This window comes from Cydia amplana, chromosome 14, assembly GCF_948474715.1.
Source record: "Cydia amplana chromosome 14, ilCydAmpl1.1, whole genome shotgun sequence".
In the NCBI taxonomy this organism is placed as follows: domain Eukaryota; kingdom Metazoa; phylum Arthropoda; class Insecta; order Lepidoptera; family Tortricidae; genus Cydia; species Cydia amplana.
Window position 1 is genome coordinate 8,323,155 of NC_086082.1, and position 14,138 is coordinate 8,337,292.

Consider the following 14,138-nt stretch of genomic DNA (forward strand, 5'->3'; position numbering starts at 1 on the left):
ATAATGCCTAATTTTTTTAGTCAACGGAGCACATCATAGTTGATTGTGTCGTGACGAAACTCTTCAAGTTTCTGAATAGTGTCGTCAAAAGAAGCCACTTTACGAACTTCCTTCAAGTTACATATAACTTTTTACCCTGACTTTGCTGTTATCCCTCTCGACCTTGTCGATATGTCGAAACTTTGAAGGATGTCCGTTTAGCGAAAACACTACGCTTCTGATGGTTTTTGTTACACTATGTGTGGCATGATTAATCGCATACGTTTTGAACGCTGGTTCTTTTTACTAAAGTCCGTCAATCAAATCTTGTCAGTAGTAAAAGGCGGCAAATTTGAAAAATCGCGGGTTAGCAACACTGTGTTCGAATAATTCCAAAATGCGTGTCATCTGTGTTTTATCTGTGGAATGTGGATCGTGAACGACAGCCGTCACCTTATTTGTTTTCATTTGGTTTTCATTCTGAATCGTTTCTGTTTCAAGAGATATTTCTGCTGTCACCATTAAATACCAATACATTAAATAAGAATAAGCAAAGCTAAGGGACCTACAATGTACAATCATGCTCGTTGATGGTAAACATTACTAAAAATTGAGGTTATGACAAGTACATACTGGAAGAACTCTTTCGAACTTTTAAGATTATGTTCAGTTTTTTTGTTTTAGGGTTAAAAGGCATAAATAAAATTAAAACGTATGCCTAAATCTATCCAACAAGACCATAATATGTGTCCTGGAAACCGTCCATAGGCCCACATGTCTAATATTTTCAGCAATCAGTTGTGACTATTTACAAAGATGCAATAGAATACTACAGAGTATTATGCTTGGTTGAAGTGACCCGGTAACATTGGTAACTTCATTATATTTTTTCAATTTATGACCTGAATTATAGTGTAAGCTAAAGTGACCCTTATCTTATTTACCTTTATATTAAATAAACACCCAAATATCAGTTGTTTTATTTTTAATATGTAATCCTATTGTACAATATATAGGTACCAATCAAAAAATTACACAGGTATGTCATATTCATCCAGAAGAGTACACTAATTTACATTAACAAGTGGCATATTATATTGTAAATAACAAATATATGCACTATCTAATTATCTGCATTTTGATATGATTTTATTTTAGTACCTAAACTTAGAAGACATAGATAGGGAACAAAGAGAATATAAGCTCTACGATAGGGAGTTGTTTTTGATATCTTCAAATTTGTTCATCATTTTGATTAACATTGTTTTAACATCGCTTTTAAATTGTCCGTCCGTTTCAAATTTTTTCAATAAACCGCGAGTGACAATTTGAATTGACGTACGCAGGGCGCGCTCAGCGGAAAAAAAAATCTTTTGGTTCGATGTACATTGCTTCTTTTCTTAGCGCAATACTGCTCTTTGAGTGTTGCCCTACTTTAGTTTGCTTTACATTGCTACTGACAAGATTTGGTTGACGGACTATATATCTAAACCAACACAAATATCCTCAATATAGCACACGCAGGTACCATTCATACAAAATCGTGGATGTACCTGCGACCTGCGAGGCTGACGGCGACGGTGACCACCAGGCTGACATAGTGTAAGTGTAAGGCCTGACTGGACGCTCGAGTTGGGCGTGCAGCGGGGCGGTATGCATGTTAAACAAATGCAAACGTATAGGAGCGGCCTTAGTGCACGCTGCTCAAATTACTTGTGAGCCCGACGCCACGCTGCACGCCCCGCCGAACGCTCCGCTTCGAGCGTCCACTCAGGCCTTACACTTACACTATGTCAGCCTGGTGGTCACCGTCGCCGTCAGCCTCGCAGGTCGCAGTACTCCACGCAGTACTCGCGTACATCCACGATTTTGTATGAATGGTACCTGCGTGTGCTATATTGAGGATATTTGTGTTAGTCTAACTAGTTCAGATATTTTTGAGTATTGTACACGTACTTGTCTCACCATAGTGCGGTAGGCAGGTGTAGCTGGTGGAAAGCGGGTGTCGGCATCGGCAGCGCGGCGGCGGGGCGCGGGGTGGCGGCGGCGGCGAGGCCGACGGCGACGGCGACCACCAGCCCGCCTCCATCAGCCGGCCATGGCTGCACCCGCACCCGCGCCCGCGCACTCGCTACCTGTCAACACCAACAAAAAATCAGACTTTTTAACCTTTTTAGGGTTCAGAAATGTTGGGAGGAGATAAACAATAAGGTTAGGTTTAGGTTTTAAGATTTCACTTGGTCATTATTAAATAAGTTCGGTGGTCCACTATCATCTTAATACTTATACCGTACGAGTTTAATGAAAAATAGTGATCCAATATCGGAGAAACTCTACGGATTTTTACGAACACGAGACGTCTCCTGTTCAGCCTAATGCTTACGAGTCTCAAGGCTTCTTATGTCATTCATTGTGCCGACTCAGCGATTAGCGAATAAACCCTCACAAAATGTTCCAAGTTGTTTCTGGGTAAAGTTACTTATTTCCCCTAATTTATGTATATTCCAGTAGCGTGTCCTCTCTGTAGGTAACTATGTATGTAAGTAGTATGCAAGGTGTGTAACATAGTACAAGGTAATGCATGAGGACAGTCACAATCTTAATACACAGAATTGTAAATGTTCTTTTTCCTTAGATGTACATAGGTGCTGTGGCACCAGGGCCGGATCTAGAGTAGAGCGAGTGGCGCGACCGCTCTAGGCGCCGGATGGCAAAGAGGGCGCCAAAATGGCAAATGAGAAAAAAAAGTTTTAAAAGACACGAGTGTGGCAGGGGCCCAAAATACGCTTGAAAACTTCAACGAAGGGCGCCAAAACCCGATTTCGCTCTACCCTGATCAAGGGCTCGGGCCGGCACTGTGTGGCACCCACATAAAATTGGACTCTTTTTAATTAATAAAATTACAAAGAGAAAACTTTTTCCTACTTGCGACATGTGTCGCGCTGCTGTAACCATGCAACATGTGCTGTCCCTGAACTATACTAAAAATGACAACGTAAACAGAAGCTTATGCTGGCGTAACTCTGAGATTTCTAAACGCAAAGAAATTGAAATCGGGACATTATTAACTATAACGTCAAAACCAGGAATACACGTGTTCGAATATAATAATAATATAACCCATTTGCGAATTTCCTTAGGCTCCCACGCTCAATCAATTTATGTATTGAATCACTCAATACGGCGGGCACAGGGGCGGATAGCAAACGAAAATAGACGTTCCATTTTAGATAGTTAAAATGGAATTGTATTGCGGTCAACAAGTTTATTATCCAAAGGTCTTCTTTCCTATCAATAGCTAGGTTGTATTTGGACTATATGTTTATAGGTAAGGAGGTAATAAAATTGTTATGAAGATTGAATAGCACAATTAATTAACATCAACTTATATAAAATGGTCAATAAGTGACAATGTGAAATGCTGAATTTATTTAATTGAAAAGAATAACACAGGTTTCTAGCCTCATTTACCTGGCTGTGCAAGTTATGCAAAATGGACAACGGTAGGTACCTGCTAAACGCGGTAACTAATCTGATGGCCAATAATTAATTATCTAGTGCAACCCTGCCATTCGATTCACACCTTAATGCCAATTTAGGCCTTATAGCAGAAGTAGTAAGGATCAACCTCGGAGGTGGTGTACTGTACGGAGCAATCAAGGCGGCGCCAGGCGTCATCGGGAATTAATAAATTGTTCACTATATACCTATTAATTGCTCGCAGGTTCCAATCTAAAACAGACCTTAATGCAGTCAGCAGTTATACTTATATACAAATAGAGTGTAGTTTTGCATAAATGACAAAAGCACTTTGATCCATTATGCTGTAATTGCCCTGAATGAGTATTCAGTAATTACATTACAATATTCATAATTCAAACCGGAAATTGGCGCGTTTTACTCCAAATAGCTGGATAATCGAATCTGCATCATTCATGCATAACCAGGCTTGTTAAACAAGCTTAAAAGTTCAGCTGCCCTAGCTAGATTGCCTACTAATTATCCGAGTTATGGATTTGGACTGAATTAGTTTCGCAGGATGCGGTCAAACAGTAGTTTGTAGTTATAAAGTGCTGAAGTAAAGTGGAAAGTTAATTAGAAAAAGGAATAATTCGTTCGAATAGTTAATTATGTAGGCACCGTAGTAATTATGCCTAATAAATATGCCTAAGAAATAGATCAATTAATGAAAATCTAAGCTCTTAAAAAAGTCAAAAGTCAGTTTATTGTAGCTTATTATGAGTAAAATTTTTGCATTGATTCCGTATTTTTATAGTATAACAGTTTTTAATACCGAAACTTTATGGCTCATAATCTGTAGATAAAAAGTGTTTATAATAGATGTTTATATTAATAATATAAATATTTAAAAAGGGCGCGGATTTCCAGTTTGTGCTGGATTTCATGATTTCAGCTGGCGCCAATTTTCAATGAAAATATTGACAATTCACTACAAATCTCTCGCCAGCTATTATGAACTTACCTAGAGTCTGTTCGGAAAGAGAAGAGTCGTGCAATGTATTGGGCCCCATACATTCCACGACTCTTCTCTTTCCGCACAGACTCTATAACAGACCATACCAGTCTAAGTAAATATGTACATAGGTAACATAGGTATATACCTTTTTTTAAATCTAAGTTGCGAAATTTGTTGTTAATATTTTACTTAAAGTGTCATTTAATAGAACTTGCTAACAATGTAAAAAAAAGTTACTAGTAATTTGACATTCAGTGTCAATTTTAGTATGGCGGTTTGTATGATACTTTATACGTTGGGTACTCTGGATAAATTTATTTAGATAGGTAATACGTCGTATGTAGGTACCAATATTTATTTAATTTAAGGTTTATATTTGTAATCTGTTGCAACGCAATTTTGTTACGCCAAAATGTTTTATAAAAATCGAGGTTCTTACAAAAGGTTCCTTCTACCTATTGCCGTGAGAATTGTAAAATAAAGAAACTTCAATGTAGATATGTAATAACTAATAACGTCTTTCTATGATACACAGAGATGCCAGCTGATATCGGATTGGTTCAATACGGAGGACACCTCGATATGAAACCTGCAACGGCAAAGGAAAACCACAGATAAGCTCATATCGGACATCCGTGCCAACAGACCGGTGCTTTGTGACGTTATCCCAATCAATGAGGATATACTTAACGTGGACGAAAAACGATAAAGCTGACATTCGGGTGACGACGGAAATTGACAGCGCCTTCGCCACGCCACAGCGAACGCCGCAACAGTAATACTGCTGCAGTTACCATTCGAATGTTGTTATACATTGTATAGAAATATGTATACCGTGTGTATACCTATTGTATATCGGAAGTCGATAAATGACAAGTCTATATGACAATTCAAATGTCACGATAATTACGGCCTCTGTTGATTAGACTAATAGACTCCGGTAAAATGATGGCGACGTATGGAGGGAGTCCAATTACCCAGAACGGGGGGCACGGAGCGTATTATTACTTATTGTAGGGGCTTGTACTAAGAAATATTTCCCAAAGGGTCTAATAATATGTATTTGTCGAATTTAAACTGTTGTGAGACATACTAACATTGAATAATTTTACGGTTTAGACTCACTTGTTTTCACGCGACGTCACTCGCGCGACATGTTTCGAGAAAGGAGACCTAGGCTCTCCGAAACATGTCGCGCGAGTGACTTAAAGCAAGTGAGTCTAAACCGTAAAATTATTCAAAATATGTATTTGTGTTCTCCTTATTGATAATTATACATATCCAACTTTATCTATTTATATACAGTCAACAAATAGGTTTACACGATTATTCTAACTAGCTTATTATTGTGTCGTATTATTATTTTTATTTTATGGTAATATCTTAAGTACCTATAGAATTACAGTAGGTAGCTCAGTGAAAACCGATTTAAGAAATTTCACATGTATACAAACATTAATTACACAAAATAAATAAACCATTTTTATATTTACGTCAACCGGTAACTTTTACCATTAATAATTCGTCCCTTTAGCTAGGTACACTCGGCTTAAAAACCATGGGCAAACAAAATGTATCCGGCGATTTCAGGAAAAACAAATTGTTATTGTATACCGGGCCAGATATTACAGTGAAAATTTTCAGGAAATTTATGGGTTAATCGTATAATTTATTTGTGTTATCATGTGTGCCGCATATGTATGTATGTATGTATGCCACTGATTTGCACACAACAAGTTTACACAAAATAGAAACAACAGAGTAAAATATGTAAGTGTACCTATATGTACAAAGGCGAACTTATAACTTAACTTACCTTAACTTAAGGCATATCATTACGCGAATGCACTTAAAAAACTGATTTGAGTTGTTTGCTTGTGTTGGCTGACAGAATTGACTTTAAAGTGATGATTTTTAAAGATAAATATTGAATAAAGTTCATTTGAATTTTAATATTTGTATCAAGGTTCGCGGTTCACGTTTGGAATCTTTTGCTTGCTCAGCAGCGGTATCATGGTCGCGTTTTTATCACATGTCATGCCATGCGTCACTTTCGCACTTACATACCTACTTGTTAGAACGTGACAGGCATGGTGACAAATGATAAAGAGCCGGCCATCTTAGCCCTTCAGATATTAGTACGTGGGGTTAAACAACAACTTTGCGCCCTTGTAAAACTGTTATAAAATTAACACGACTGGCACGTGATGGCTACAGCCATCCTTTCGGTTCTTTGTTACACGCCCAAAGAAAAGGGTGGGGTAATCTTTTAAATATAATTGTATACTTATGTCTTTGGCAAGAGCACGTTTGGCACAGCCCTGACAAGCTTGACGGAGGCGATAGACGCGTGCGTCCGTAATAGAAGTGACAGTGATTTTAATATCGTATACGTATAGGGTTACCAGATACAAATTTAGAATTTCCTGACAAAATTCCTGATTTCCAATTTTTTTTTTCTGTCATTCATATTTTCACGACGACGGGGGGTGTCTAGCCGTTAGCGATGGCCATCCGATTGAGCCGAGGCGCGCGCGTCGTCTATATGTATGCTTATTTAAGTAAATGCAAAGGTACTTTATAATAAAGTCTATCAATTCAAAAAATTCCTGACATTTTCGTGTTCCTGACAAAAGCCCAAAATTCCTGTCATCTGGTAACCCTATATACATTTGAAACAAGATGCTTGTAGCGTACCTGGCACAGGCACACCGCTCCACTCCCTCGCTGACGCTGTAAACACTGCCACGCCGCATTCGACGCTCGCCCAGCGCGTGGTGTCACACGCTCCGGCTCCACATCCTCAAACTACCCCTACTCGCACGAACCCCGCATTCCACTACACCTTTATACACTCAAATATAGTGTTCCGTTACCTAAACTTTATCCACATCATCAAGTTATACACTTATAACAGTGGCGAGAATTTCATGTTTTTCACATCACGGACCATTTACAAGGGTACAGTCACGTCTTGCATCTTTTATTGCTTTCCCGACACTGCACTTCACGTTACACTGGACGGAGAGCTCTTGCAGTCATGGTATTTACCTAGAACAAAGAGTTTTATTAGGTTTTTATAAAATGTTCTTTTAAGTAGGAAGAAACTGTCAAAAATGGCGCGAGGTCGCCTTCAAAACATATAAATCATCCGTTACTATTTTCTGTCACTCCAAACAATTATAAATTCGTGGGTGATTTTTTGAGAATGGCCCCATATTACGCCAATCTATTTGTAGCGCACAGTAAAGTGCAAAATAATTCCTGGACTATGAATTAGGTGAATGTGTTGTTGGCACACTGCATCAATTTTGACGCATAATTATCACTAATCAAACAACACTAGAGCCCGCTGTGATACTGACACAAACGCGGCTTATTCATTGATCACTGTCTAATTATCTCCAGTCAAATGAGGTTATCCAACGAACAACTAGGTAAGCCAGCTTGATTTAAATGAAAACGGACACAAAGGCTTTGTGACGAGAATCTCGTGGTACGAGCGCCAGAGCGCAGGTATTACAAGTTTATCATGTCGCTCATATATTGCGATTAAAATTAAAATTCTGCGTTCATAGTGCTGCTTTGTTCGTACGTGCTTCATCCAAGTTCCCACTCTCTGTTAAAATGTAAGGCTGCGTTTACATTAATCTGTCAGCTCCCAGCGGCTCATATTTGAGCCAGAACGCTTATGGGTGACGTCATATCGTGGGAAACGACAGGTGCTACTTTTGAAGGTCCGATTAAGCATTCCTCTTGTTTGGACGCTAAACTGTCCTTTTACTCCGCTCGACTCTTGGCTTTGTGTGGATGCGTCCTTAGTTGAAGTGTAATTTGCATTGAATGTGATGTGTCGGCGCGAATTGAGAGTGATCGCTGAGCGTTAGTGGGCCGGAAATATACTCGAGATGGTGTCATGACACTCTATTATTCGAATTTATTATTACCGTATAAAGCAAACATCTGTTGTCGAAAAATTTACATATTTTGTGAACAGATATAGTTCTTGATTCATTCCGTTCACATGTTGGTATTGAGAGGATCTACCGAGAGTAAAATACAAAGGAACAAGCGAATACAGAATACCACGTAGCTAACTTCTTATTTGGCATCCTTTGAGATTTCAGTATTTCATATTGGAAAAGGATTTTGCAGATTGTACATTTCTATTTTTAATAAAAATACCATATTATTATACAATAATGTACCTACCTAAATAACAAGATAGTACACTAGTCATATAAGCCTGGTTGGATAGTTCTTGAAGCCTTTATATACTTATTCTGATAACTAACTACAACAAAATGCAAACTAACCAAGTCTGCCAAAACCAGCTATGTAATCGGTCCGAAAATATACAATGCTATCCCAAATGACATACAAAACATAGAAAATAATAACTCATTTTGTAGGAAATTAAAGAAATGGCTAATTAATAATGCTTTTTATGACATTCGAGAATTCTGTGACATTTAATTTAAATTGAATTTAAAGTAAATTCAATTTAAATTAAATGTCACAATTAATTTTTAAATTTAATTTTTAAATTTATGGCTATTTCTTATTCTAGTTAACCTGACATTGTATAATTAGTTTTAAAGTAAACTTTGCTCATTCAATAATGGAAAATGTAATTAAGAATAAGTGTTAATTTAATCTTATCTGTAACTACAATGTTTTGACGTGTAATGTATCCGTGCATATACGAAATAAAGAAATATGAAATATAATAGCATGTTAAAAAGATCGACTGCTTGTAACGTGTTTTAAATACATTATTATCTAATCTTGGGAACTGTACGATTTACTAATCTTTCCCTACCTTGCCTTCTGGAAAGCAGGCAGATCTCTGTTTCTTCGTTCTTTTTTGTAGCGACAAGTTTGCGTGTTTTTTAGAAATAACATCACTTTGCTGGGGAAGTAATTAAAGAGGAACCCGCGTCAATTTCTGATTCCACCACATATTCAGTTTTTGCAACCGCATTAAAGGATTGCTTCCAAATATTCCCGCAAAATCATGTTCTCTCAAAGTTGTAAAAGAATTCAAACAGAATTTCAGAATACATTTCCGACTGAACACGATCGCTACTGGGAGAATTTATTTGTTCTTTGTAATTCAGACGACACGTACCCGATGTACGAAATTGAATAAGCATTATATAACACGCGTACGTCACTTATGGGACACGTAGGTCGTAGACCCCACACAAAAACAGATACATCAGTGTTCAATTATCCATTATGTATGACACCGTAAGATTGTGAACCCGTTAGTTTATAATCTAACGTAGGTTAGGTTAGGTTAGATTATAATCTCTCTACCGTCATGCAGTTTATAATGTAACTAGCGAGATTATAATATGACGAGTGTTTACAATTTTACGGTGACATGTATATTATCGGTTATTATTTGCTAGAACTACCGTAAAATGGGGTGAGTAGGGTCAAAACTGAAATTCAAACCTCAATAACATTTTATTTTTACATATGAAAACTGAATGGTGTATATAATAAGTGTCCCGGACGTTTGTATTTTAGTTTTTATTTTATTTTGGGTAGTGCCATTTCATAACTTTGACGATAAAGAGGAAACCTCACCTCACCCCGTAGTGCCTCGTATTTGGGGTGAGAGGGGTTTGCATACAAAGGTGATTTTGGAAGATTGTTGGATCGATTTTTATTTATTATGCATATTACTATAGCTCCATTTTAAATTGGAATACATTATTAGCAGTAGCCTTAAAATCCCTTCTCACCCCCCTCCCAAACCTTCTCTCCCCATTCATAACCCACCTCTCCCCGCGAAACCTACTCACCCCGTTTTACGGTACTTATTCAATATAACAAACGACTTCACCATCAATGATATTAGCAACAACCTTTAATCTCGAAAGTAAATCAAGGGCTTCAATAGGCGCTGCGCTAACCTAAATGGTCGTTTCTCGCTTAATAAATTGACCCATTTATCAGACACTGGCTGGACTCTAGTTTAATAATAATAGCAATGCATTAGCGCGATATTGCGAGTGACACACCTGTTACTGTGACTCCGGGGTGAATAAATTACCCCACTAGTTAACGAGCTCCAGAAGATTCGCTACACTAAGGAGAAAGATTGCTTCGTTGCCTCCCCAAATAAATATGTATATAAGTGTTATTATTTTTCTTCCTTTTTTAGTCCGCCTTTCATTCTTGGAGACTGTGATTGCTGTTCAGATGGTTTGCTTCAACGTTCACGATCGTCATCGCCCTTAACGCTTCATGGGATTTGATTGAGAGCTTCTTTATATTAGTCATGCCATCCAAAGTCCGCATGAGATCCGTGGAATCGAATTAATCTTGCTCCTTACACCTCGACCAGTAGGTATACGGGCGCCGTGCATATCGTTCCTAGCTCAACACCCGAACCCTCTAAGCTCATGCGTGCACCCTTGACTTCTCTTAAGTTAAGATTAATTATTTATAAAATATTTCGTTCCGATGTTATTAATACTAAGCAAATAAATACGAGTACCTTCTCTTCTTATGTAGAATAAACAGGGTCTTCGATGTAATTATCCAGAATATACGATTACCTACTCATATTATGTCAGAAACCAACTAATCATAAACAACATCACAGTTGTCTACACATAATTCCGCTTCAGTTGGCTTTCTGTACACAACAATGGGAAAGGAGCCGCCGAGGCGCTAATATTGAATTAATCCATCTCACAATTTCGCTGTAACGCTTGGCATAAAGTTTGTTTAACGTGTTTAATTAATAGTTTGAGCTGGAGTCGCCGTCGTCGCTATGGTTAGAAGTGTCTGTGTGAAAGGTTTGTGATTCGAAGACTTCGAAGTCTAAAGCACGTGAAACAGGAACATTTGTACCCGCTTGTTGTATACCTACAACAAATGCGGCATGAAGTTTGTACTGCCTTACTGGCAGGTTTGTGCTGCCTTTGATAAAATTGTCTAGGAAACTAAACAAACAGTATCCATAATTTAATTTGCTAAGCATCGATCTTCATGCGTTCCAATTAACTACACTCTAAAATGTAAACGCTCACATAAGAAAACAGCGGATTTTTTTTGTGATGATAATGAAATTACATGTAGGCCATAAAATACAAATCAGCATAAATGTTCTGACAAATTATAAATGTAAGTATTAAAATTAGCCTTGTTTAACAACCGAAATGATGTCGACAGGCCTGTTGACAGAGGGAAAAATTGCTTCGATAGCCACGAATTTCAGACTTAGGTGCACAGCCGAGTGATAAATGTGAGCGCGCCTTCAGGTCTCGCTCTAAGACATCTGGACACTGAGTTAATTTATCGGTCCCATTATTCACCGCCGCGGCGCCGCGTGCGTGACGTCACAGTACAAACATTCGCGACTCCAGCTTTTTCCGTAACTAGACTACTCTCATTAACGTTTATTATGATTCATATTTTATTCCGTTAACCTTAATAGTTTCAGTGCTCTTCATATTTACGTTTTTATTAGTCAGAGGAAGCCAGCGCCTAATAAATCGAAGAGGGCGTTGAAATTTGAAGAAACGGGTCGTCGGTAGTTAAAAAATATTCGCGCGCAAAATGACGTCAATAAAAATGATATAACGCGGTAATATTTATATTATACTTACTTTATTTTTATTTCGAATAACGACATTTTCAAATTCGACTGTTCATTTCAGTGCGAATGGCTTCAGGCACCAATGGAAGACGAAACAGAGTATAAAAGGCCCATAACCAAATTACGCTCACAAGAAATATTGAAAAGGGTCCCATAAACTTCATGAACTGAGTGATGGGGGCGTCGCTCGTAATGCTGGACATTAAAAGACTCCTCGATGCGTAAATAGTAATGTATTTCCAACTCCCGAATAATGACCGTCTTACTATGAACGCTTAAAGACGTAATATGTTGTGTTATGGTCCAGATTTATGATTATTAAAGGCAGGAAGCGCATGTGCTAAACAGAGATTATGGGACGGAATGACCATCCTGCCATTTATTACACGTTTTATGAAGCTACGTCTATTCATCGTACAGGGCGGCCGAAATCATCTCGTGGTGAGCTTTATTCGACTAATTATAATACATGTTCCGCTCACCACGAATATGTGGGCGGGCCGCTATGTCTAACCGCCAACCATGAATGATTTTATGTTTCTAAAAATAAATTTATACAGATATAAATAACTTTATTATACTTCAAAATAACACACATCACCTTGAATATTTCAAATATATGGGTCAGACCAATTTCATTTCCAATATTCAAACACAATAGCAATTAGATGTGTCATGTGACGTCAAGAATGTCCACCACAGCTGAATTGCTGATAAAATACTTAAGAAAGTAAAAAAAACAATATGTACTAAATTCTTACAAATACAGGGTATGTACTGCACAACTACGAGAAAGCCAGAGTTAGGTTTCAATCTCAGTTAGTCATAATACAAGTTACGTCTTGCACATTTGCATCGGAGAACTTACGAAACAAGGTATTGCCTGGGGGAAGAGAACACAAACACTGGAGTGAACTGTACTTACAATGCCAACTTGAGATAGGTATCTTTAATTGGATATCCTAATAGGAACTGAGCACATAGCGTTATTGATTGAATTTAAAGCCGCTCTCAAGACTTTCGCATCAATGTTTATGTAAGGTTTATTCTACAACTGGAACAATTTTGAATGTGTTAACACCAGGGATGTTGCGGATGGCGATTTTTTGACATCCGCGGATGCGGATGCGGATTTTTAGAGGCTCACATCCGCGGATGCGGATGCGGATTTTTAGAGGCTCACATCCGCGGATGCGGATGCGGATGTCAAGATAGGTACATAAAAAACGTCAAATATTACATTTTAGTAATTTTTATTTCAAAAACCGGACAAGTACGAGTCGGATTCGCGTTCCAAGGGTTCCGTACATTAAGTCCCACTCACGCTTGACTGCTAATTTCTAATAGGTTTTTTTGGCTGATGACTAAATTACCTAGCAGTCTAGCACTTACGCCGATGCTAAGACGTTCCTGTACCGACCTGTTCCACATCCGCATCCGCATTAAATCCGCATCGATTTTATGCGGATGCGGATGCAGATGCGGATGTTGAAAATAATGCGGAAGTTCCGCGGTTGCGGATGCGGATGCGGATATTCGCAACATCCCTGGTTAACACCATGCCCGCCATTATTTATTATTTGTTGTTAAGACTTGCCATAACAATAAACTTTTCGACCCTCTGAATAATACTCGCTAATACTAATTAAAATTAGTAGGAGAATGAGCCTGTAACCTCAAGGAGTAGGTACAGTGCTAACACACGTTTTGGGCATATATGGGCTAAGATTGTTTACATAGAAATTGGGGCGCAAACATTTTAAGAAAAGTAGGCTATAAGTTTACATCGAGTTCAATACGAAAATAGGTGTCTATGTCACGTCTCTCAGTTTGACCCTTAACACATAAGTGTGCATATATTTTAATATGCAATATTTATTTTTAATTCCAGGTCATATTTGTTAAATATTGGTTTTATTAAAAAAGACAGCTCACAAAGAAACACCAAGGTTTTTGGCACTTTATTGGCAAGTGTTTGTACGTATAAAAAATTAAAATCCGCGGTTTAAAAAATTGTGTGATTTCTTCTTGAGACAATTATTAAAAAAAAACGGCCAAGTG

At 38.0% G+C, this 14,138-nt stretch overlaps 1 protein-coding gene across 1 annotated transcript in view; it reads right to left on the bottom strand.

Annotated features, from left to right (window-relative positions):
* LOC134654065 (monocarboxylate transporter 4-like) overlaps positions 1–14,138 on the bottom strand; it is a 71,274-nt gene that overhangs the window by 32,033 nt on the left and 25,103 nt on the right. The window contains exons 2-3 of the mRNA XM_063509479.1: positions 7,154–7,507; positions 1,936–2,114 (exon numbers count right to left, since the gene is read on the bottom strand). Coding sequence (XP_063365549.1) covers positions 1,936–2,068 — 133 coding nt within the window. The 5' untranslated portion in view covers positions 2,069–2,114; positions 7,154–7,507. The remainder of the gene's footprint in view (positions 1–1,935; positions 2,115–7,153; positions 7,508–14,138) is intronic.